At 40.2% G+C, this 27149-nt stretch overlaps 1 protein-coding gene across 3 annotated transcripts in view; it reads left to right on the top strand.

Annotated features, from left to right (window-relative positions):
• Positions 1–906: 906 nt before the first annotated feature.
• Positions 907–27149, top strand: part of LOC113031220 (rho GTPase-activating protein 26) — an 89566-nt gene continuing 63323 nt past the window's right edge. Inside the window, exons 1-2 of one of the 3 annotated variants that reach the window (XM_026183204.1) lie at positions 907–961; positions 1406–1672. In XM_026183204.1, coding sequence (XP_026038989.1) covers positions 1519–1672 — 154 coding nt within the window. In that variant the 5' untranslated portion in view covers positions 907–961; positions 1406–1518. The other 2 variants (XM_026183205.1, XM_026183206.1) reach the window with 2 other exon arrangements.

Here is a 27149-nt window from a genome sequence, read left to right as displayed (position 1 = left end):
AAATATTTTTGGCGTTTGAGCTTTTGGAAAAACCAAGAAATTAATAAAGAAAGTAATAAGCTCATCATTTCGGTTTAAAGGTAACTGTTGTGTACCTGATACTCCCTTTATTTTCCTCCATGTACACTGTAGTGGGAAGTGCATAGTATGCTGATTGCCCTAGCTTGTGAAGCACTGTGAGTGACATCATCTCCAGAAAAACAGCCTTTTTAATGGGATTACTGATTAGATGACTTGCATTAGCTTTTCATAAATATGATGAATCTAGTGGTAATCAAACACAGCGAATATAACTGCATAGAAACAAACCAAAAGCAGACAACCACTTTGTTGCTTAATTTCATACTTTAATGACATAAACTATTGGCATATAATTTTACATTGCACTAATTATTAACCACACCTGAGATTTGTAAACTAGTGGCACAGGTATGTAGGATGGCAAAGCTGGGGTAGTGGTTGGTGATGTTCAGAAGTGGTCCAGTGGACCGGGATAAAATGCAGTACATACATTTACAGGTCTTAGGAGATCAGATGTGTGTTGACTTTGGTGAGCTATTAACTTTTCTTCCAGTGATTTACTTTCTTTGTTTTTCTGTTTAGAGTGTAACATGCTGACATTGGTTGAAGTATCAAAGGTAGAATGTTGACTTAATAAAATTAAGCCTACCTGCTAAGTATTAATTACTAATTAATTATGAAGGAAGTAGTAATGTGCGAATATTTTCACTGTTTATATGCTGGGTGCTGCTCTTTCCATCTAATTCTAAGAGTTCACTTTTCCAATGCAGTTTCAGGAAACTTGGTCAGAGTGGACCGTCCTTCTTTTATCCCACCCATCTTTGCTCTGGAGAAGCTCACCGCTCGATCCGCCCCTAAATGGTCGAAACTGCCCTCCACGTCGTGCCTTGCCATCTCATTGGTCTAGACAGACGTCAATCAGTGGATTATCCTTGTCGGGGTAGGTTGATTACGGTCTGCGGCGCTGAGCTGAGCGGTGCTGGGAGAAAACAGTGCATTTAAAACCGCCCAGGGAAGACACCGCATTTACGAGCGGAGTTTTGTTTTTTTGCTGCCTCCCTCCTCCTCGGCCCCGTTTCAGTCTGTCCGGTCCAGAATGAGTCGTTCGAGAGGAATGCAGCACCGGCTTACCTGAGCAAGTGGACACCTTTTCTTTGAAATCCATTTCCAGACACTTATTCAGCTCTGTCTCCCCCCCCCCCCCCCCTTTTGAAATTTAATTTTAATTGGATGTCTTGTTGTGTTACTGCTGCTGCCTTGTGTGTCTGCCTGAGTGTTTTCCTTTGCAAAGAAAAACGAGGTTATGTAGGTAGGGATTTCTCTCGGATCCATCTCCGCCCTGTTGTTTTCATGTTGTAATTGGATTTTCTATCATTTACAACAGCAAAAGCAGCACCAGAACAACAGGTTTTCTCCCTCCATCATCATCATCTCGTTCCTCTTTCCTCCTGCTGTCCCAATCGTTTATTCTTTTGCCGGGTGGTGGTGGTGCAGAAGATGGGATTACCTGCCCTGGAATTCAGCGACTGCTACCTGGACAGTCCACAGTTCAGGGAGAGACTCAAGTCTCACGAACTAGAGCTGGACAAAACCAACAAGTTCATCAAAGAGCTGATTAAAGACAGCAAGGCTCTGATCCAGGCTTTGAAAAGTAAGTGGAGGTTGGAAGGGGCGTGAGTGTGTGAGACTGATAAAATGTGTGCGAGGAGGTTGCAGTTGACAGTTATATGTGATGTCCCTAATTATTGAAATAAAGGGGAAAACAGCCAAATCTGGTTCATGTGGGCTTGATAGAATCACAAGGATTGAGAGGTGAGAAGCCCCCAGGTGTGAAAGTCTCAGTTTCATTGGATTCATGTGAAAGGCTTACACTCTGCTTTGTGTGTGTGTGTGTGTGTGTGTGTTTCTGATAAGGCATGCTGAGAGGCTAGGCGGGTGAATTTGACTGATCACAGTGCATAGTGTCCTCTCATGTTGTCAGCACATTTGTTCCCATTAGCTACATTGTGAGGTGTTTACAGTGAGCGAGGAGGTGTGCACTGTGTTTCATCTACATTGATATCTGCTGCTGTTCATCTGATGGGATTTGAGGCTGTGATATGCTACAAACGTTGGCCTTTAATCTAAAAACAAAAGCCTTTATTTTACATTAAAATTTTTATTGTAGAAAGGCATAAAAATCAGAGTGGGATTGAACGGAATATGACTTTTAGGTGTGGTGGTAAAATATTTCTGTTTCTCTATAGGTCAAACTTAGATCAGCATTACAGGCCAAGTCTGTTTATGCATGCACGGAAATGGGCTCAGTGGTTCTCACACATATTTACAAAAGAAATGATGAGGAATAAGCAAACATTAATGCATGACGTGAACGACAAAGAAGGTTGGAAAATGCATGCTAGTGTATACATTTAATGGCAAGGTTTATCTAATGTGTATTCTTCAAAAGCAAGAAGATATGAATTTGAATAATAGCAAATGTCCAACATTCAAATGTTAATCTTATCATCCTAATCAGGGCAGCTCCTATCACATAACACTGGGTGAACCATGACTACTAACCTTAAACAAAACATTAATGTGTAACTTTTATGCATAACTTTACTTCAGTGAACCACGGTTCAGCTAAGGCTAAGCATAATCCCACCTCCCTAGTAAAAGATTAAACTAATAGTTTTTTCCATGCAAAAATATGAAATCCAAGGCTTTCACTTTTGGTAGGGAGTCACGAGCACCTCAGAGGCTGTGACAGCACTTCCTGCTTCGGTAGTGTAAAGTTCATTCTTGTGCCTACACAGTTTTCATCAGCATGTGCAAAGATAAACAAGTGCCATTAAAGACTTGCTGTGTCTTTAATAGTCCTGTCAGTACTATTCAAGTCTAACTTTTTATTGCGCCTTTTAAGTCTGCATTGATGTAAAGTTCATGACGGGCAGGGCTCAAAATGACGTGCAGTAAGGAGGGAAGATTTGGTGGTCAGTATTACTGTGGTATGTTCTAGAGGCTGGTCCAAATGTCTGCACTGACCAGCATGAAATCTTATTCTGGCATAAACTTTAACAAATGAACACATTCAGAATTTGTGATGTCATGGTTCAACTATACTAAAATTCACAGTTAGCAGCTGTTTTTACTCAGTGTAGTTTGCTTGCATACAGTCTTGAGCCACCCCAGATTTCTTTATATCTTCCTAAGAAAATGGGAAATGGGTGCAGAGATTTCATTGAAACATGTGCAAAGATACATGGAAATCCAGTGTCCAAGGCAAAAACAGAGTTTTTACAATTGTAATGAGCATGACGGTCGATGTCAGGTAAGATCAACTTTAATTCTTTAACACAGCCGGAACTCTCTTAGGTAACATTTCATGTTACCTCAGTCATCTTCATGAATAGTTCTCCAAGCATCTTGAAGGACATTCAAAGCTCGTCTGTGGACGTTGGCTGAATTTTGCTCTCTTCACTGTTGAGATGATCCCACACTGAGGTGAGGGCTCTGGGGAAACCAATCTATGATTGATAGGAAAATAAATCAAAGACCACTGGTTCGTAAGACACGATTTTCAGATGCTGCTCATCTGCTATAGATGTGTGTATATTTAGACCTGCCGCTTCTTCTTTTGTCCTCCGCTTGTTTCCTCAATTCTTTTTAAGGACACATTAAACAACGTGCTGTGTTATGCCAGTTTCCCAGTAGCTCTTTGGGATTCCCCTTGTTGGTGCAAAAGCACTGTTTAATGCATGTTCTCTGTAATGGACATTTGTTTTTAGTCTATATCTTTTGACTTATTTCAGGTACCCTATTACGTCCTGATGTACTACGTAGAGGACCTCCTGGGCTTTCCAGTGATATCTCCTGTATTTGGGTTACCTCTTTTAGATCCAAAGAAAAAAACGTTTAATGGGAAGATTCTTTTTTCCTCGGTTCTCAGGAGGATACAGTGCTAAAATTCTTCTGTAATACTACTACTACTACTACTAATGATGATAATAATAATAATAATAAAGATAATAATTTATCAACAAAATCATGTTCAAAGTGATCGTGGGCGATCGTGGCTCAAAGAGTTGGCAGTTCGTCTTGTAACCGGAAGGTTGCCGGTTCGAGCCCCGGCTCGGACAGTCTCTGTCGTTGTGTCCTTGGGCAAGACACTTCACCTGCTGCCTACTGGTGATGGCCAGAGGGGCCGATGGCGCGATTATGGCAGCCTCGCTTCTGTCAGTCTGCCCCAGGGCAGCTGTGGCTACAACTGTAGCTTGCCTCCACCAGTGTGTGAATGGGAGAGTGAATGAATAGTGGAATTGTACAGCGCTTTGAGGGCCCCGAAAAGCGCTATATAAAATGCAATCCATTATTAATAAAGTGCTTTGAAATAAGTCACATTGCTTTTGTGTGAAAACGGCGTTAGAGCAAAGTAAGATCAAGACCTTGAAGCATTACAGAGAAAAGCCAGTGTTCTCTGCTGCTGTTATGCATGACAACAATGTGGAGACAGCCAGGACTGTTTGAGGTGTGGGGAAAGAAAAGAAAGAAAAGTAATGAGCAACAACAAACAATAAACACAGAGTAGCTTGGTTACCTGGAGCCAGAGATCCCTGCAGATAGATGGAAGGAAAGGGACAGCGGGAAGGAAAAAGCATGAACTACAAGAGAGAGAAGTAGAGCAGGGCGATATGGCCAAAAATATTTATCACGATATATATTTGAAAATTTGCGATAACGATATAACTGACGATATAATTGATGCGAGACAAAATACAACTCCACAACATTACTAGCGCAAAAAGACAACCTTCCATTTATTTTCACTTAAACAAGAAGCTGGTTTTTATGTACATTAAAGCTTTATAAAAATGTAACAGTGCAAATGCAAATTCCTTGCTGAAAGTTTAACCAAAAGGCATTTCCAGTAGAAATGGGCTGACATATCCTGAGCATAACCATGTATAATATCCACTGAAGTTAAAAAGAGGTGCTTTGCAACATTAAACTGCAGTGTGCAGTACGCATTTTTCGGACCATAAGGTGCACAGGATTATAAGGCACATTAAGCGAAACAAAGCAGTCAGATAAATCAAACTTTATTAAACTCATTCTTCTTGCTTCCTCCACTTCTGTACCATTGATTCATTAATGTTGAATTCTCTGGCAGCTGCTCTATTCCCATGTTGCAGTATATTAATGACTAACCTCGTATTGTGGATGGATTATCTCAGTTGTTCTCCTGACTGAAGTTTGGTCCGTTTACAGCATCCTGCCATGCGATTGCATTTGTCTCTAACCATGAGGAACCTTCACGTTAACTTTTATAAGTGGAAAAGTGTTAGTGTTCGTCCTCCAGCTTCACTGTTTATGTTATGTTAACATAGCTGTGTTGCTAGCGATCACGTAGCACTTCATTATATACCAGCTAGCCCAACTTCAGTAACCCTACAAACGTCACTGCTGTTTAGTTTCCTGTCTTCATTTATGTTGGAAGTGATAGCAGAGCTGTACGTTTGAATTTTTTCAGAAATCTCTCAGTCAGAACATGCAATATCATGCTTAGGTAACTAGCGAAACTAGCGAGCTAACTTCCGCTAGCTTCCTGCTAGCTTCTAACTCCGTTAAATGTAATAACTTTTGTTTTCATGGATGCCTGGAAGTTAAACTTTATAGTTACACCTGGTTAAGCAGCAATGCTGATCGTTTTATTAAAGATGAAAGAATTTAGACAGTTTTTAACTCTAAGTGATGCTGCAGTGTTGTTTGACCTGAAGAATACAGAGAGTTTAGGACCCAGATTACTCCCAGATTTAAGAGCATCTTAGTCCGACAAATATGACAATAACAACGGCCGCTTGCATGTTCTGCAAAAAAATGTGCTTTGTCGTGTATCTGACGGACAAACACCAAACCAGTTCCACATCACTGAAGTTGCACCATTTTTACAAACCAATTCTGGTTCATCTGTTTCACTCAACAATCGGCCATGTGCGTATGAAAACAAAGGCACTGCGCATGCGTGTTTTATTCCCATTTTATCGCGATATTTCATTTTCCTATCGTTGCCTAACATTATACCGGTATTACCGTGAACGGTATAATATGGCCCAGCCCTAGAGAGAAGACACAAAAAAACCTGCTTGATGGCGCGAGATGGGTGAGTTCAAAAGCGTCCAGTAAATCAAAAGCTTTTGGGGGTATGTTTTTGAAATTTTCATGGATATTTAGCTCCCAATCAAGTTTAGCCTATCACATCTACAAATGGCAATAAGAATTAGTTCTCAAAAGTTTCTCCGTTTCTGTTTTGTCTAATGAACTGATAAAAGTCGTCGTTTGGAGGTCAAACCTTTACCAATGTTGCTGCTGCAGCGGTATAATGACAAAGTTAACTGTAATTTCATTTGAATTTGATTGTGTGATGGGAAATTAAACTGTTGAGCATTAACAATTTTCATAATACAGGCAGTATTTGACCATGATTCTGGTTTCTAGAAATGATAGAATGTCATGCAAGAATGAATGAAACTATGACTGGCACTCCAGAACTGGATAATACCACAGAGATGAGTTAAGTACTTTGAAAGTGACTCCAAAATTTGGTTTAACCATATGTGAAATCATCTCTTTGGCTAAAGCTTAGTAGATTATTGTATTCAACAACATATTCAGTGGTGTGCCGATGCTAAGATGACCAGTAGTAATGTGTTTAACAAAATCTGTTATGATGGTACTGGAAAAAGTCTTCCAAATTCCTCTGGGGAATGAACCCCAGTTATTGAATTACGAGTTAAGAGGAACTCAGGCATGCTATGGCTGCTTTTGTGCATGACCAAATTGGAAGTTGTGTCACTTGGAGACTGAAACAGAGGTCTGTTTCCTCCTGGGAGATGTTGCTGAAGAACTGTTGATGCAGCAGGAAGATGGCATGTTTGTCCAACGTGTCTTCCATGGGGAAGATCCTCATTGCTCATTAAAGAGAGGGCCAGAGTGCACAAACAGTATATCCATTGCCCGTTTGTTGTCGTGAGCCGAGTTGAACCAGTCTCTGAAGTTGGTCATTGATAAATTGTCAAAAATTCTTGGCTACAACTTAACACCACAAAAGACATCATGATGGACCTTCTTGCTCTGTTAGGTAAATTGTTTGGATTACTTGGCCTCGCTGTTGCAGTACAGAGTGATCCTTGCAGTCAGCAAACCACAAACAGGGATGAAGCTTGAACATGCTTGTTCAAAGTAGTTTATTATTTACACTGTTCAGATAGGACAGAACCTGCAAAGGGCAGATGTTCCACTCTGCTAAATATACCTTTTTTAACAGCAAACTAGCCCAATTCTCTTTCACGACAAAGCGCTGGTCAGCTGATGTGTGGCTACGAAGACAATTCTGCTTTTGTCCAATGTGGGATCCAGAAATCAGACGGCGTGACCTGATTCACTAAGGCCGGGATGAGAGAGGGAGATGTTGTTGCGTGTTCTGTGCCATTGTAGCAGGGTGCTGGCAAATAAAGAGCAAGTCAGCAAATTTTTTGAGTTAATCTTTGTATACCTGCGCTGTGCTGCGTCATGTGCTTTTGAATCCGTTGCAACAGGTCTGTAATATCTAACAGCATGTCAGAGTCCTCTTTGCAGTTACATAAGTAACTGTCTGCGCACACGCACCTCCACCTCCTCGGCTTTTCTGTAAACAGTGAGGGGGATGTGTGACTGTCCCGGGAAGCCCCTAAGGTTTAGCTGGTTACAGTTTGCTGCTGTTTGCCTGGGGTAGCCTGACAGCTTTCACTTGTGTTTTTATTATGACAGTTTTAACCTTGGGCTTACTGTAAAATATGCCTGTTCCTGTCACTTTTTTATTTTCAGTTGAGTAGAGTTCGTCATGTGATGAGACTGGTGAGTTAAACATGTGGGTCAGAGGACCCACATGTTTAACTCACCAGTCTATGTAATGTTTTTGTCAAGGTTCTGTTTCTTTTAACTTTGACAGCAGTTACAGTGAAGCAAAACTGTTTTGCCTGCTATATCCTGAAATCCCCTTTCTGCACAGTCCATTTGTACGCCACCATGCCCACGATATCCACCATGTCAAAAGGTCAATCTGACTGGCACGTTGTGAGGCCTGTAGAAAGGACTTTCTGACTTCTTGCAAACTAAAAGTGTGCTTATGACCATATCTCACTTTTGGCCAGACACAATGTTGGTGATGCTATTTTGGGTGACCAAACAGAAACTGTGGCGGTTTTATATACCTTCCTCTGCTCCAGATATACTCATGTTTAGACTTTATACCTTCTTTTCCAGCAGCATTCATATTGGAAGCCTTGTCAAGCATTTCCTGTAAGAACTGGCTTAATTCCCCCAAACATATAAACGTAGTGGGGGGATTTTACTGTATTTTCTTTTTTGCCCTAGTCAATAAACTTCCACATTAATAAAGTAGAGGTAGAGCAGAACAAAACAGCAAAGCTTAACACTGGACTGGAATGACAATGTCTTTATTTTTTCTGCATTTATTTTTTTATTATTCTTCCCAAATTGTTTTTCATTTTTACAGTCTCCAGATTTGATATGTAATTGCTCATCACATAGTCATCATATTATTTACCAAAAAACGAATGTTGCTTGCAGAGGTGCCATCGCCACTGTTGCAAATTAACAGCAGCTTCATCCTGTTTGAGGGTAACAGACTGGCTTGTGTAGCAATTACAGATGTAGACACATTCAGACCAAAGCCTGTACACATGCAAACGCACACAAACTGTGTTTTAGTATAGACTCTGACAGCCACAAACCCTCACTTGAATAAGTAGTTTTGAAGCGTGCACAAACGTGGGACGTGAGATGAACATGCGCATGAGCAGATGCCCATGTGTGCGCACATGCAGATGTTGATGCGATTGCGTGTGTTAGCCAGATGTCATTTTAGGGTCGACCTAGCTTGTTATTACTGAGGCTGTAGAAATGTTTGGCTCTCTGCTCCACCTCTAACATGACACGGCTCAATCAGCCAAGAAAATCGTAATTACCAGCTAAGCGTTCACTGGAGCTCCAAAGGAAACGAGGCAGCATGCTCAGACGCTTGCATGACAGCAACATGTGATTTTTGCAATGTTTTCAGCTAAAAGTGTGTCTCAAGATTCAGAGTTGTGACTTCTATTATCTGTTGTGATACTTGATCATTTTTTGTTTCACATCTTAAATGTGTAAATATAACTCAGTGATTTAGTTCTGGTATTAACACTATTGATTGAAAACATACTATGCAAGTGTTTTGATTTGTAATAGCCTTATCTTGGTTCTTGTGATAAGCTAAAAGGCCTAGTTGTTTTTGGAACCTGTCTAAGACACATAATGAGAAAACTGCTGTAATTATTGTAACCAGTTAAAGACAAAGGACCTGTATTGAACCTAACATGACCACCCCAACAATTCACCATTGCTTTTACCCAATACTGTTTCACAGTTATAACTGCTGTTTATGTTTCAGTTATTTAAACAATGCTTCAGCCTGTAATTATATTCCAGTTTGGAGTCTCGGAGCTCAATTGTGACAATTTTTAAACAATCTGGCCATAGTCTTTGTAGATTAGCCACTAATGTGTGTTTTGGTTTGATTTATTTTTTTTTTTTGGCCCAAGCCCCACAGGTTGTTTTTCTTTCCAGGTACTATCCCAACTTTCTCTCTGTGTTAGACCTCAGTCACATAATCCTGGGGATCAGTCAACGACTCCCTGTCCACCAATGGTCACAAGTGAAATGTGTCGAGTGAGTGAGGGCTCTCGCTGGGTGAACCTGGGTGTAAGGGTGCTACACCAAAAACCTCCTGATGATTGATTTTGTTGGTAGCAGATTGTTTTAGTGGATGTCACAGATTCATCAGCAAACAATTTACTTGCCAAGCAGTACTGAAACTTGGAAAAAGTGTGCTGCTAGCCAGAAATGGAGAGTGTGTCTTCAAAATCTAACTTCTACCTTATTACAGCCACTAACACACTTGAAAAGATGAGGCTTTTACTTTGGAAGAAAATAGTCTCGGTTTCTGGTTTTCACACTTCCTACATCCACTCTACAAGCACTTGGTGACTGCTTGTAGATGAATTGCATGAATTTGTATTGTGCCCAATGCAAACTACAGGCGATCACAGCAGTCTGCTAGTGACATCACCATATACCTCTTTTTGTGAACACTTTTCTCTACAGACCAGTGATCACCAGGAGGTCAACGACTGGTCTCTAGACCTGTGTGACTGAGGCCTTCACTTGGATATGTTCTAGCCTCCCCTTGAACCCTATACTGGTTCCAGTGGTAAATGGACTGAGTCTTATATAGTACTTTTTTACTTGAGCACTCAAAACGTTTTATACAACATGCCTTATTCACCCATTCACACATCAGAGAGTTACTTGTGGTATCTTGCCGAAGGATGAAGCATGAAGAATGGAGCAGCCAATCAGCCACTGAACCACCAACCTTGCATTCAGTAGATGACCTACTCTACCTACTGATCGATAGCCATCCTGTAAGGCCACACATTATGTATGTGGTTACTGTATATAATAAGACAAATTATAACACCCACAGTTTTTTGTGAATTGAGTAGAAAGCAGCTTGCTGATGTATTATAACAGCAAGCCCCCCAACAAAAAGCTCAACGCTCTTAGAATATTTTCTGGTGACTACTCAGTGTGTATATAACTGTTTTAGTCTGATGGTTTATGAATATGATATGTTAAAATCAGACTGTCGTGCAGGCGTGGATGTGCAGAAAAGGACAGCATGACATCCATACAGATAATGTTCCTTAACCATGCATGCCAGGTTGCACATGTTGAGAATATGGACATAGTGCATTCTTTAAGTATGAGGTCTGTGTGTAATATACATGTTGTTTAGTTGGATTTACACTTTTGATGAGATGTTGCTACCAGACGGATGATAAAGATGCCAGGAGGACAAACTGTGCTCCTTTACAACCCAGAAACGAGGGACAAAGAAGTGAATCGTGTTTGATTTTCATGTGATTTTCAATCACTAAGTAACTGAGAATTTTAAAATTTTGTTGGAGTGTAAGGAAAGTTCAGGCATCTGCATAAGTTGGTGTAGCTATGGCTTTACAAGGACCCCTGTCTCTGTTGTAGTTTGGACACAAATGGCTGAATAGTAAAATTTTTGATGACCACAGTATTTTAACTGTGATTGTTATAATGTGCAGACCAGGTTTAGCCAGTAAAACAATGCCAGAGCTGGGTCTGTAGAAGAAATAGTTGATGGCTAAATTTTATTAAAGTAAATTTACTCCCTAAGAATTACAGCTACACGGACATGTTGTAGTAAACCTGTAATGCTTCCTGGCTGCAAAAATATAGTGTGTGCATATATTAAAGGCTAACTAAAATCACAAGCATATTGTTCAGGCATGTGTGCTTAGCTGCATGCTGTCTGTTACTGGTTTAAAAACAGGCTTTCCACCCATTAGGGCCATCTTGATAATGGCTTTCTTTTCAAGCATTTACTCTGACTTCAAATTGACCTTTAACTGTCATTGGCAACCTCACAAATAGGCTGCTGGCTAAGTGAATGTGTAAATGTCCCAGAGGAGAAGAAGAAGAAGAAGAAGCAGGAGTTCCCTGAAGCTCTGAGACCGCCTGTTAATGGCGGGAATATTATGCTTCTACTCCATGTGGCTGTTCTGTATAAAAAGCCTTTTAGCCAGCAGTCTGTGTAGTGACAGAGCCAATTCAGCTCCCACTGTGATGCTGTTGCATTTGGTGCCACACCCCTCTGGTTCTTTAACACCGGCACGCTATGTAAAATCACACACTTTGGTGCCATCGCGCTGGCTTGGTGTGTTTAAGTGTAAACATGCAATTGCGCTGTAAAGCTAGCTGCTCTTAAAGGTAAAATCTGTGAGTGGAAAAGGCTTCATTCTTCTTCTCACATTACCTTCTTTCTTTTTTCCGTAGCCACCCACTGTGTTCTTGGTTAGTAACAACAGGGGTAATGGCGGTTATTCAGTAGTTCAGCTGTCAACTATTCTGATGGATGAGGGTTATACGCACACACAAGTGCACACCACACCATAACTAATTCTCAATTATGGCACGACTGAACCTTTCTTTCTTTCTTCTTCTTTTTAACATCCAGAGCAAAAGAAGAGTTTGTGCTGGGAGGCAAATGAAAGAACCAGTACGTAAGGAGGAAAGGAGGTGGGGGGTGCGGTTGTGTTTCACACTGTTTAAAAGCTAACATGACCTTTTTTTTTTTTTTTCTTTCAAAAGTGTCTATAGAGGAGCCTCTGGCTTGGTGAAACAAAAGAGTAGAAAAAGAAATGTGTGAAAAAGAGTAAAAAATGGAGACAGAAAAGAGAGGCGTTTCACTCCTCTGCATATGTCGCATAAGAACAAAGATGATACAGTTACGTGTGCATGCATGCAGTTATATTCTAACTGTGCACCCTGTACATCGTGTGTGTTTCCTATTAGAGGCACATTTCTGCTTGCAGAAGATTTGTATGCATACAGTAAACGTGTGTGTGTGTGTGTGTGTGTTTCCACCGTAGCACAGCACAGTGGGGGCTGGGGGTCTTCCTCTATCTGTGACGTAGCATGGATGAAAAGGAAATTAGGGCACGACACAGCCCTGCTATTTTGCTGTTGTTGTCTTGCATTGACGCTGGATGGAGACAGTCTGAGACACACACATGCATACACATTTGTACACACAAGAAGAAATTTAAAGGTTGTGTAAATTAAAAAAAATGTCTAGTGGGTATGATGTATGTAAGGCAAAAAGGATTTCATAATCTCTATCTTTTTGTCAGACCAGCGGTCATTGCTTCATAATTGTGAAGCAATAATTGTGGTCAGTAATTTGTGATGGATATGTTTTAATGCGCACGAAAAGATATCCATCTCACATTGTGTATTTATTGCACATTAGCATTGAACTAGCATAATGATGATTAGCATAATCATGATGAAGGAACTGACCTCCCAGTCCATTTTTTCCTTCAGTGGGCTGGTTTCAGTCATTATGCAAATGTACTGTTTATAAGATTTGGGGAAACCTGCAGTAGGGCTGGGCGATATGACCCAAAATTCATATCTCGATATTTTTTAGCTGGATGGCGATATAAGATATATCTCGATATATTTTTTTAAAGCCATAAAGTAAGAACAAGAAGAGAGTTCTTAGTCAAAGCTGTGTCCCAGATGTCACACAGGCACTTTTATTAACATAGAGCAGATGTACATAAAATTTACTCAAAAATAAATTATGAGCATTTATTAAATAATAATGCTCCATAAATAAAAGAAAACAATGTTGTTTTTGTGCATAACAAAAAGCTCACAATTGTGCAGTCAAAATGTAAACTAAAAGACGCTGAGCATAGTAACAAAGACAGATTTCACAGCTGCTCTGTTCCCAACTTGTACTGCGTGACTGACAGCCTGGAGTTTGAAATCCGCTTCGCAACCACGTCTCTTAACAGGTGCCATTTATGGTCCTTATACACAGTAGGGTAATATTACGTTGAAGCACAGTACGTATCACTCCGCGAGGCTCAGCCGTAATGCTCCGACAATCCATCAAGCGGTGCAGCTCCGTAGCTTACCAAAGTCGTACTAAAACATTTTTTGACAGATTGCTGAGCGCCGTGTTCCACATAAAATCGGTTCGTAGCCATCAAGCACAACCAGAATTCATACATAAGGCGCGCTGTCAACTTTTGAGAAAATGAAAGGATTTTAGTCCGTGCAGCCCCTCTGGGCTGCATGGCGTTAGCGTGGTTAGCTCGTTAGCGTGGTTAGCTAGCTAACACATTGACGCCGTCCAGCCCCACGCACGGGGCGATGCGCAGTAACTCGTTAACGGAGATTTGCCGTGTCCATCTTGTCGCTTCCTGCAGGTGAAGCGATGGGGGAGGAGGGGGAGTTGTGTTCAGTGAAAGAGAGGCGAGGCCGAGTAACGTTGCGTAGAGACGGAAGTGGACGAAAGAGAGGCAAACTTGCGGCTCCACAAGTATAATTATAACGTAACATAGACTATATCGATATAAAGGATATTGTCACATCTTATATCTCGTATAAAAATATATCGATATTTTTTAAAAACTCGATATATCGCCCAGCTCTAACCTGCAGTCAGCTGAGACTGAAGAAGTCACTTGGATGAGTGACGAAACGTTTCTCCCACTGAAAACGCTACAACCAGATGAACAGAATCAACTTTTGGAGAAGCATTCATGTTGCAGTATAATAAATATCCTCATTAAAAATCTAGTAGGGTCGTATCAGGTCATTTAAATGTAAAATGGTAAATGGCCTATATTTGTATAGTGCTTTACTAGTCCCTAAGGACCCCAAAGCGCTTTACACATCCAGTTATCCACCCATTCACACACAGGTGATGGCAGCTACATTGTAGCCACAGCCACCCTGGGGCGCACTGACAGAGGCGAGGCTGCCAAACACTGGCGCCACCGGGCCCTCTGACCACCACCAGTAGGCAACGGGTGAAGTGTCTTGCCCAAGGACACAACGACTGAGACTGTCCAAACCGGGGCTCGAACCGGCAACCTTCTGATTAGAAGGCGAACTCCCAACTCTTGAGCAACGATCGCCCCGCAATCGTGACAAAGACAAGCGATTTGAAGCAGAAATGGCTTGTTTATCTATATCAGTTTTAAATTGGCGTTACTACTGCTGCCCTGTCATCTGATTAATTGAAACTTTGACGTGGAGTATTTGGATTCAGAATCAATTAGAATCCGAATACTTGTCCAGTATTCAAGCTGGACGAAGGCTTGTAAATATTTTAGCTTATGGTTATTCAGTTACATTGCTTGGCAGCAATACAGTAACTCAACCCCTCGATGTAGTGAGTACTTGTGTGTTGTGATAATTCTGACTTTTTGTTTTTGGTTCATCTTCCACGTCCAGTATAGGCTCAATAGATGCATACAGATCAGGATGACATATTTCCTTTTGTCTCTGTGGTTGCGTCTACTCGCAAATTCACACATTTGACCATATATTAATGTAGAGGCAGTCTTCACGAGGTGTGAAGCATGCATAAAAATAAAAATGCCGTTTCTCTTTTTCGTTATCTGTTCCTTGCCCTGTTAAACCTAAAATGATTCAGTAAGAATTTATAGTCACAATGTAGAGATACAAAGAGAAGTCACTCAAGGAACTGAAAAAGGAACTGCAAAGCAACAAGTTCGTTTGTTGCTCTCATGCCATGGTTAGAAATGCACAAAACCCATCATGAATTAATTATAGTTGATCGTTCATGAAACTGTAAAGAGGAAGTGGGATTTGCACATAAATGTAAATTTAAAAAAAGCTTACAACTCTTGCACTCCTCACAACCCATACATCATTCTCTGACACGTACAGTGAGTTAATTGCAGAACCGATGCATGTGGTGAGTGTTTGCATATGCATGAAGTCATGTGTGTCAATGATAGAGGCTCCCTATCTGCTTAGCCACAAAGTTGCTGTTTTGTTTACGGGAACTACTGAAATAATTTAAAGGCATCTTGCACTACTTTAACCTAAATAAACCTAACCATTGCTGCGAAATACTGTATAAGTTCTTCTTTTTTTCTCCCTTTTTGCAACATACTTTGACTGAAATACACTTAAAACCAAGTTGTACAACCTATTGTTACTCTGCTAAATGAGTTGGTTACACTGTTTGTAATCCCCTGAAGCTCATCTTCTCTTCTTTCCAAAACCTTTTGAATTTTCTTTCTTGCACAAACAGTAAAGGTGTTCTGGTCATTTAAAAAGGGCTTGTATGAGGGGTTTTAATCACGGTGGTGGGACTGTGATGATTTAGGTTTGTTTTACAGCCACAGGACCTGGACCCTGACAATGAGTCAACCATGAACTCCTGTGTATATAAGACTGTCAGATAGCTAAAGCGTTGCCAAAACTGGACAATGATCCCAACAAAACAGCTGACAAAGAAAAGAATCAAGGTGATACATTGTCCCAAAGTCCAAATCTCAACCAGATTGAGAATATTTATTTATGCATCTCAAACTTTAAGTGATGTTTCAAAAAAAGAGTGAGACTCAACCTTTTGAGAGACTCGTGAAAGTCATAAACAGTAGCTGCTGCTGGTGTTTTATAAGCTGCTGAATCATGTGGTATGCTTTCATGGTGTACACGAAAGTACATGGTGGGTTACTGTCATGTTTTTGTTTTTACATGACATATTGTCATTATGTATGTAGTATTCAGTAATTCTTGCTTTCATAAACAAAATACTTACTTGGGAAAGCAAAACTGATATTTTTTCTTTGCTATTTAAGTTTTAATATTAAAGTGCAGGAAAATATGGGGGAATAAAATGTGTAGAGCACTTACAACTTTTTGCTGACTCCTGACTATACTTTGGATCTTTACAGCTGCATGGAGGAAATGCCATTTTAACAAGTGAAAGCGATATGTTCATTAACCTTAGGACTCGTTTCTCTGCGTAAAGCAAATGAATCCAGCTGCCATTAGTGGAAAACTCACTTGCAATCCAATAAAAAACAACTTGATTAAAGAACGTTTTTGAATTTGGCTTCAGTTTCTTCATGCTTCTGCAGGTGTAGTAGCAGTCTGCCTTTTTCTCCCTTAAAGGCAGTAAGCTATCTATCAACTTTAAGAAAAATGCTGCTTAAAGGGTAAACGTGATGTGTACATTTAACCGGCTCTACATTCACGTTTTCACATTGGTGTACTCTAAAGATCATAAAACACCCGGAATCGAGCAGGAAGTGAGAAGGGAAGCTGAACTCTCAGGAATGCTCTTTTACTTTCTGTACTCGGATAACTGATTGCTGCTGTTCGGTCATAAAAGAGACAGCTGCATTTTTCACAGCTGTTTAAAAATTTACTTTTACTGCAAGAGATTACGGGAGCAAATTGTTTAATTGCAACTATCGAAGGTGATGTTGGTGAATGGCTGTACCTGACAACCCACCTTTCTGAGTGATGTTGCACATTTAGCGAAAGGATTCATGTTGAACCAGGATTTTTATAGTCAATTTACACCCTGCAAAACTGTTAACATACCACTGGCTACAAGTCTGAAGACTTTACTGAGAATTTTAATAAAGAAACACGTTAGAAATGTCATCCGTGCGAGTGTGCTGGGTCTGGCTCTCTATAAAGTGTCACGTGTGAAGGTTAGGTTGGAAAATGTGCTTCAGTGCAGTAATTCCCAGATACTTAAGTTATGGAGTAATAGTAATGGGTATCTGCGACCCTAAAGGAATGTAACATGGTGGGATTTAGTGAGATTTATTTACCCCCAGCAAACCTCTTTAAAGTCAATTTGCAGTTTAAGGTTTTTATTTCTTAGCCTGGAGCGCTGAACCGTCATATCCAAATTCACCATGTCTGTGATAATGTCCTTTAAACTCAGCCTGCGGTGGAGAAAAGGTGTTGCTCACAGTTGATACACCTTTCAAAGAGGATCCTCAGGCCTCTGTAGCCGATGCCCAGACTTGCATATTCAGCAGGATGGTGTTTTTTTTTTTTTTTAACCTTCTGACATATTAAGATCTGTCTGGGAACACTTGCAGAAGCAAGAAGACAGATGTGGCTTAAATGAGATAAATGCACAAATGCATCAACACACACGCCTTCTCTTGCTGACACATGTTGTTAATAAAACCGTCTATTTTGCCTTCACATCAAAGCCCTTGAAATGAGTCAGAACAAAAGGAGAGAGGAGCCTTTGTTGCATGTCACAGCTGGAGTGTGGTTGGACTCTATCCTCTCTTTCCAGGGAACTGTGAGTCCGGAGGTTGTGAGGTTAAAGCAGGTGGTTGCCGTGTCCAGAAGTGCAGATGCTGCCTTTCATACAGGAGAGAACGCTTCCTCTTTCTCGTGTGTAATGTGGAGTCTTTTTCAGGTTAATCGAGTTTCGGTTGAAAGCCTTTTTGCAGGGAGTTTGGTATCCAGCTGCCGCCGTAATTTGAGATCAGTGGTTGTATTTTAATAGTTGCTAAAGTATTACTTACTGAACGAGGTGTAAATCCGACTGACTTTTTCATTTCGTGGCCACATCTTACTAAAACTGAGAAGTGAATCTTTTCCACAAAAATGGTTTTAATATATCACAATGCAACACAGCCTCAGAAAGCATTGGTGAAACTGTGTCTCCTCCTCTCTGTTATTCCTGTCATTCCAGTATGAATGTGGCAAGCTGGGGCATGTGTCTGAAGCTGTAAAAAGACATCTCTACTGCAGATACTCTAAGTGATCTACAAGATGACAGAAAGCCTTGAGGGGGGCATGCCAAGATAAGATAACTGTTGAATTAGTGAAGATTGTCTTTCCAAAACTCTTTGAGGGGAGACCCTAAAACTTGTGGGATTTCTCCTCCTGAGCTCTTATTGTTTTAACCTAAATTCTATCTGTTTCACATTTCACTAGGTTTTATGCTTATGATGTATGACTGCACTTCTCCGAAAGGCTGATATTTCATTTTGGCCTATTTTTATGGAATGGCGAATTCAGAATTCAAACTCTTCAACTTTGTATCCTCAGTGACTTCCTTACTAGCGCTGAAATCACACCCTTCCTTCCCCTTGTGGCTTCTTTTACCAGAGTGAGATTTATCAGCTCTCTCTGGTCACACATTTTTGGTTTTGATAAAGAATTTAAATGTAGTGTTAAAACAGGCCGCGAGTAACTTGTGTCATGTCAACATCCAGCTTGCCACCTTTAAAAATGCTCTTAATTTCAGCTTAATCTGCTAAGAGAAGAAATGATTAATGAAAAATGAATCTAACGTTTAAGGAAGAGCTTCCAAAACAATGATTTCTTCTTTCTGCTTCCAAATCTTCTTTCTCCTGCGTTACATTTTTTTTTTTTTTAAGGTGAAAGTTTTTGATCATTGTATTGTAAATATATTAATCCCATCCTTCGTCATCCTCTTCTTTTTCTCATCCTCATGTCCTTCCTCATTTCCTTTCATCAGCCTGACATGGAAATGACTATTCGCCTTCTTCCTTCCTCCATCGTCTCTTACTCTGTTTCCCTCTGTGTAGTTACCCTGTTTTGTGTTGAGACATTGTGAAATGGCGTGGCGGATGAGTGAAGGAGTGTGTTTTAAATGAGGTGCAGGAGCCTTTAAGTGTCTCCATCACTCCCATTGTTTCATTTTGTACCACAACAGCAATGTCTGCTTTCTTGGCCCGGCTTTATGGTGCCATTTTTGCCAGAACCTGTGTTATTTTTATAAAAACTAGACATGAGCAAACCCCCACTGTGCTGAAGTAATCACACTGGGCATCAGTCCGATGCAAACACGGGAGACTTCTGTAATGCCATGACTACTGGCAGTCTTAAAAAACACATACTAGAATCTATAGTAGTAAAAATACATGAAAATACAGTATATAAGACAAAAACAGAGTTTGTATAGTTCTAACCTGCTTGAAAGTCAATATTTGATATGTCTACCTTTATTCTTAAACACAGCCCAACTCTCTTAGATAAGCTTTGTTGTAATTTCTTTAAGCAGCTTTCAGGAATGGTTTTCCAGGCTGCTTGAAAGACATTTAAAGCTCTTCTCTGGATATTGGCTGCCATGTTTTTTCTGTTATTTGTCAAGATGATCCCACACTGCTTTAATACTGTTGATGTGCAAGTTTTCAGCTAATAGCCCTTTGGAGATCACCTCACTGGTGCATATGTCTGTGTTCTGGCTCTCAGTCATCCAAGTCATGATATTAGTCAAAAGAGCTCAAAAAAGAAAGCAGCTTGAGTTGTTCAAGTTGGTGGAAAACAAGAAAAGTCGGTCACCTTCTTTTTCAAGCCCTTAAGACTTGTTGGTACAAAAATCCTATTTTTATGTCTGTCAAACTATGTTTACTTTGAGATTTTTCATAGATGCAGCTAAAGAAACGGAAACAATGATGCGTTTTTTCTATTTTTTTGGAGAGACTGCTATTAAGAAAGTGGAACTCATACTTTGAGTTAGGTGCCTTTTTGATGCTTGAATAGGTCAGTGTTAAGTGGCTTAAACTCAGAAAATCAGTCAAAAAAAAACAACAACTTTAAAAGGTCTCCAGAAAGCCTGAAGAACTATTGCTTAAGAATACTTAAAAGATCACAAGCCAGTTTGGCTCATTGGAAGAAAAAGTGAAGAAAACTGGGTTGGGTCAAGAATTTTGCACATTACTGTGTGTATGAAACTGTGACTGGAACATCAAATGTCTAATCACACGTATCCAGACATTTGTTTTTAAAGTAATGCTCACAGATACAGGCCACATGTGTTAGTGAGCCAACAGATTAGGTTGGACTTTTGGGGTTAGCGTCTTTGCCAGTGTTGCACTTAGTAGGTGGGAATTGAACCAGCAACCCTGTGATTAGTGGACTGTACTTTTTGGTTTTCCAACCCACCAGATTTAGCTTGAGATGAATGCAAAACAGTCCTAAAAAGGAACAGATGCGCTGAATTATTGAACACAATGCAGTGACCCGAGCTGAGGTGTGGCCTTTCTGTAACTATTGCTGTGCTGTCTTGTGAGAGTCAGCAGGCGCAGATATGAAAGCAGAAGGAAAAGGGAGATGATCAAATAAAGATTTATAGAAGTTTTGCTATATTTTATTTATGGTGAAAGAGATGGTTTGCATGTTTAGAGTCAGCATAGTTGTCCCACTGTATGATCAGAAGGAATCAGGAGAACAGCCAGACTTGATGCAAGCGTATGCAAAGTCAGTGGAAGAAGCCAAAGTTTCAGGTTTCAAGGCTGTCAGATAGACCCATCGTAGTGCAAACCAAGATACAGATGTGTTGTGTTTTTAAAAAGCCTTTTGTGTACCACATCATTGCACTGTTAAGTCTAATGTTCTGTGAAACAAAAGAGTGTTTGTTTTGCATTGAAAGATGTTTTTATGACTCAGAAGAGGCCACCTGTAGTGATGAGCTTTTTTTTTTTTTTATGTCATTTTTTTGTATTATTGTCTTGTTCCTTTGCATGTTAATCACATTCGTCTCACCCACCCTTGTAGGTTTTTCCAGTAAATCTGATACATGGTGTCTTCCTAGCACATGACGCCAGCTGACTAACAGGAAAGGATAGTGGGTTAGGTTGATGTAAAAGAAGAAGAAAAAGAATTCCATAGTCTTTGTGTGGTTGTTATTAATTAAGATGAAATGATGAAATACAGGTCAACAGAATATACTCCAAGACATGCATCCTGCACTTGTTTAGAGCGTCGTTTGTGGGTGGAAGGAAGTGTGCTACGCCTCAACTTCCAGCGCCTTTTCCCCCCCATCCAGTTAAGGCAATTTATGCATGTAATGCAACAAACCTAATATATTATCTCGCTCACTCACTTTACCTCTTAATGGTGTTTAGTATGCAGAACACCGAAGGCACACATTTTAATTTCACTTTGACTGTGTGTGTATGAGTCTACGAGACAGGAGCGCGTGCAGGGGTGGGCTGAGACTTCCCAGAGCCAACCCAAGCAAACCACAGTCCCCTGGCATGGTGAGCGAGGGTGTGCGTGTGTGCGTGCATGTCCATTAAACCGAGTGTGTGTCTGCATTCAGCTCCGGTCTGTTTTGTCCTCCAGAAATAACCTCCCGCTAAGAATATTTAATCCCCAGGTTACCGCTCTTCTCCATCTCGCTCTTTATCTCACCCTCACACATTTGATATACATATTTTACACACTCGTCCACACACGTGCAAGGCTAAGTGGGCTGGGGGTCTCCTGGTGTACAGCCGGCCAAAACTCTTTGGCTTAGTGGGGGTAATCTGGTTGGTGAGTATTGCTTTACTCTGTCTGGGTGTAAAGTGGAATTGGCTTGATTTAATGTCTGGCTCTCGCTCTAGAGGAGAGTGAGATTACACTGTTTGATATTTAAATATTTTATAATATATTTATTTAAATCTTTTTTTTAAGGATTTTTTTAGAGCACTTTTGGTCTTTAACAGATTTTGTGGGGCTGATGGGACTGAGGGTCAGGATGTCAAGACTAATGCTCAAAAACTGAAGGGTTAGGGTGATGTAGGTGGAAGAGGATTGAGTATGGCAGGCTGGGATTAATGCCCATCTCAGCAGGAAATTGTAGTAAACACAGCTTTTTGGGTAGTTTGGTTGATGATGATGGCAGAAGGGTGTGGGGGAAGGGGTTGATTAAGCTGGTCGACCAACTGTATATTTCAGTATGATGGTTGACTCATGAATTTTGACTTAATGCAATGCAACATCCATTCAAGGCCGCACTTCAGGCGAATGACTCATTGGGGTTCAATATGATCTTTGCACTATTAGCTCTACTTAACCTGAAATGGAAAGCTGAAAGGCAGCTATATATATATATAGATATATCTCAAATAAGCATTTTAGTCTACCATATTTAATGTGCTTGTGTGCATTTTTCTAACCGCTACATCAACTGATTATTGCAATACCAAAGAATACCAGTTGTATTTAATTAGGGTTTATTTATATGCTGTCATATATAATCATTTATATCTTTAATTATGGCTGTGTGAGTGCCATTTAAAGCTCGATTTGAAAGTCTTACTCTTATTAGGTGATATGCATGCAGCAAATGGGACAGAAATTGTACTTTTTTTGCTTTTTTTGTAAATAATAGACCTTAAATTATGAGTTTCATTGATTCCCATTGTCATCTAGATATGTTAAATACCTCTGAGCATTTAGAAATATATTCTAGGAAGCAGTACATAAGCATGGGTCTTCAGCACTGTACCAACACTTATGAGTTCTGAAAGCATCTGTGCATCTTATTCCATTGGTCAAAAATTAGTGCATAACGAAAAGTTTTACTTTTTTGATATTATTTTTTATTATTGTTCTCTTTGACGTGCACGATCTCAGAGAATATGTCAGTTTTATATAATTTTACTGGTCTGAGAGAAAAAGTTAATATTTACCCTTACACAGATGTTATAATTTTAACAGAATGAAAATATTTTGGCGTACAAATTTAATTGCAATAGAAATATTATCGTGTCACTATCTGTGTTGACACAAAAAGCCATATGGGCTTGCCTGTCTTTCATTGTTGTGACAGAGGAGTTGCCTAATCCAATTAGACATTTATTTTGGAAGTTTGCACTGGCAAAATTCTTCTCTCTTCTAAATTTAGACCCTTGTATAACAAGACACAGTCTTTCCAAATGCGATTTGTTCTGTTGTGGCTTCATTTGAAGAGGAAAATGAGGGCAAATGCCAACTAATCTCTGACCAAAACTAAACAAATGGAATCCTGGGGGGGATACATTCGCTAAACTATAAAACAGTAAAAGGAAAAACCTTTTAAATGATGCAGCAGTTTAATATTTTTGCTTTGCTTCATGCATCTGGCAATAAATTAATCAATAAGTGAATAAATCAAGATTCAAAGCAGAGCTCTAACATTGAGAGGCATTCTGTGAAAATCAAACGCTGACCACAGGAATGCTGCGGAGGATCATATGGTGATAAAAGCAAATTTTCTGGCCCAGAACTGAAACACAAAAACCACAATAATGTAAGGCTCATTTGTCTCTCTGTGTGCTGTTGGTTACACAGAGTCCGTTTCCCATCTACTGTCAACAGACCATCACATGTAGAATTCTTTGTGTGATCAGCTAATCGGAGGTTTTCCAGTTTCTTTCAGTGGCTATTGATCAGACTGTTAACCCTAAACTAAGCGAACAACTTGTTAAGATGCTAAATTAAGTGGAAATCGCCTCTCGGTTTGTCTGTAAACCATTCCCGCATCTTATTTGTTATTTGTTCTTTGTTCGCTATCATTTTCCACACTGACGCTGAAGTCTTAAGCTGGGATTTTGGCCTCCATTTAAAAATACTCTAAATTCTGTCTCTCCTCAATTAGTTTTGGTCCATTCGTTGTGGTTTCATTAAAATGTGCTTTCACCACTACATGCACCATTTATACACAGTTTAGTGAAGTTTATGTCCGTAATTAATGTTGTGGGTAGGACTAAGGCAATCTCTGTCTCTCATATTTATTGAGGTTTTGCAGACCTGTGATTGCTAACATCTGATGTTAACTTGTTGGCCATTTTGGGCAGGTGGCAATATAGGATCAAGTGAAAAAGCCAACCACGCAGGCTTGGAGACCGGTCCGTGACTATCTGACAACCATCAGTTGTGAGGGGAAAAATGAGTATTCCCCAGCTGGCTGCAAGTGGCTGCTGGAGGTTGATAGCAGAAAATGATAACTAAACCCCCCCCAGTCACACAGGCCCAGAGACTGACCAGTGAGCCCCTGGCAACCACCTGTTGCTAGGGAAAAGTATGTGATCCCCAAGCAGTTGGTAAAAAACCTTCAAGTTTCAGCTTCCTGGGAAATGACAGATAACCTGACAGTTTGTTATGTCTCCCCCCCATGCTTTACATGTGTCAGTTATAATCTGTCACCTTATAAAGATGAAGCGGACATTTGCGGGCCATGAACCTGCCACAGCGGCCTCAGAGGAAGAGCTTAAGCAGACAAGCCACTCAGCTGCACATCCCCCAGGCTGCTGTGATCCATTCTGACAGAGACAAAGCGAGAGAACCAGGGTGAAGAGGGCGAGAGAGAGGCAGTGATGGCTATGCTAACAAAAGAGTTGGAGGGCACAACATGTACTCGGTCTTTATTTCTGGTATTTGTGTAATAGGCGCTGAAGAGAAAAGCAGGCTATGCCTGTGCGTGCAGTTGGTAATAAAGAATATGTGGATGCCTTCGGGGCTGCTTTTTAGTCTTCTACTCAAAGAGTGATTTTTGAGGAAGGAAGTTGAGCTTGCATGTTTTCTGAAATACGTCAGATATACTGTTTAACTATAGCTCATCGGCAGTGTTTCCATTTCTGTATTTCTGTGTGACTTGTTTACTTTTGCAGTTTTTCCGGTTATTTCTTCCATTATTTTTATATTTTAAAGTTTACACACTTTTGCTTGATGACAGCTTGGATGGATGGATGGATGGAGTGATCAATGAAGGGTCTAAAGTTAGCTGATTAGAGATGGCTGTTGGACGTACTATTGAGGGATTGTTTTTCCTCAGACCAAACATGGTGGATTAAACAATTTTTGAAAGCTGCAACACCTTTTTTTTTTTTCTTTCTTTTTTTAAACGTGAGAACTGCATGCGAGCATATTAGGTTACTGGCATTTTGTGTTAAGTGTTATTTTTTTGTTGTTGTGAAGGGATCCTATTCATTGACATACCGAGTGACATTTTTTTGTGCTGTTACATAAACACTCCAATTGTTGACCTTTTCCGACCCTTAACCTATTTAATATCAATCATCATATGGATGGATTTGCTCTGTGCCTTTCTTAACCTCACAGCTTCTTGCCCAGGGCTGCAGCAGGTGTCAGGGACAGCTTGTCCACACATGCCTGGATACACACAGCAGCATATACTCACACACACACTGAGACACACACCTCATTAACTGTCATCGCCTTGTAGCATTGGTGATGCAATATTCAGAACATTTACAAATTTGCAAGTGACTCTCTGAAAGTGCTCTTCATGGTGACGCATGCTACGCGGTAAGAAATGAGAGCTTAAGGGCTTGAATATAACACTAAAATCTTGGTGATTTAATAGGATTGGCCTGATGACCTAGTAAGATCTTGACAGGAACAGACCGAATGGGAGAGCGACAGATTAATGAGAAAAGCAGAGAAGAGAGGGAAGGGAGATGACAACTTCGAGGTGCTTGGTCCGCGTGGGGTTTGGCTTTCTATAGGTCGAGGTTTTAGTGCTGGAGATGGTGGGGGTTGGTTGGGGGGTTGGGTATTGATGGGACAGACATTGAGGCCCATTCATAGAGCCAAAAGAATATTAATTTAAATGCATATTTCTCTGACTCTAGGGAGAGAGAAAGAGGGAATACAGATAAGCGAGAGAGAGAGAGAAGTTTATAAAAATGTTGCTCATATTTAAAGGTTGTGGGAAAGATCAAGGTGCAATTTCTTTTTTTTTATTACTGTTTGCAGATTCTTTTTGAAGCTAGATTTCTCTGACTATCCTCTGATCCCTTGAAAATGTTCTGCTGTCAAAACACATAAAAGGCATTGAGGTATTGAAGGGGGTGCTGTATCCAATGCCATCCAATGAGATGAGTTTTGTGCTCAGAGGACAACTAGTTTAGGCCAAGTTAAAGTTCGCCCTGTGTGGCAGCCTTTCAATCAGTGTGTTTAGTGCTTCATAAAAATAAGATGACTTCTTGCTGTGGGTGTTCAATTTTGGCATAATCAGTTATTTTTGGCGAATACTGAGATCTTTGTTATTTAACTTTACGAACGTCAGAATTAAGTGAAATGTTTGGTTTCCTTAGACTTTAAAAATGTTTAAAGTGATAAATTAATGAAAGCATAGTTGGTTAAGTATGCAAGGTTATCGGGTCAGAATTATAGTTTGTCATGCATAACATTAAAATCAGCAGCATGATATTGTGTTGGTCCATCCAAAAGAGCTTTTGCGTGCAGGGCTGTAGCGAACACTGAGATCTGATGATGACTTGTGGAGCCAGCATCAGTATCTTGGGCTCCTTATCACGTTGCTCGTGCAGGATCTGAGCGCTTTAAGGAATGATGGGAAACAATTTCCTTCTTGGGGATGTTTTTGCCACTGAATGATGCTGCCATGGGGGCATGTGACCATGTTTAGATGGATGATTTCAAAATAACGTTCACTAAAATGCCAGGATGGAAACTTTTCCAACAAAACTTTGCAGTGTAAGAACATTGATTCAGTTTTTCTGGCTGGAAAACTGTCTGGATCGAGAACCTACTTCCTCTTCCTGTTCCTGTGTGGCCTTTCTTGTTCCTGACTTCCCAGACCTATGACAAAGAAAGTAGGCAAAGTGCGGGTTGAAATCTCACAGCCTGGAAAATCGTTTTGTTAAACACAGACAAAATATTCAGGGCTATATTTAGGTTTATTTTACTTAGCAGTGTTGTGTGGAACATGACTAAATCAGGAATCATAGTAATTTTCTAGAACCTAAGCTTCAGATATCATTTTTTTCTGGACAGTCACAAATGGCCAAGAAGCAGTTTATTTATAGGCTTAAGTACTTAAAAAAACAGTGAGAGGCAATAAGTTTATGAAAAATGACAGTTTATCTCAGTTGACC

The sequence above is a fragment of the Astatotilapia calliptera genome, chromosome 10 (assembly GCF_900246225.1).
Source record: "Astatotilapia calliptera chromosome 10, fAstCal1.2, whole genome shotgun sequence".
Classification (NCBI taxonomy): domain Eukaryota; kingdom Metazoa; phylum Chordata; class Actinopteri; order Cichliformes; family Cichlidae; genus Astatotilapia; species Astatotilapia calliptera.
This window is presented reverse-complemented; position numbering and strand designations above follow the sequence as displayed.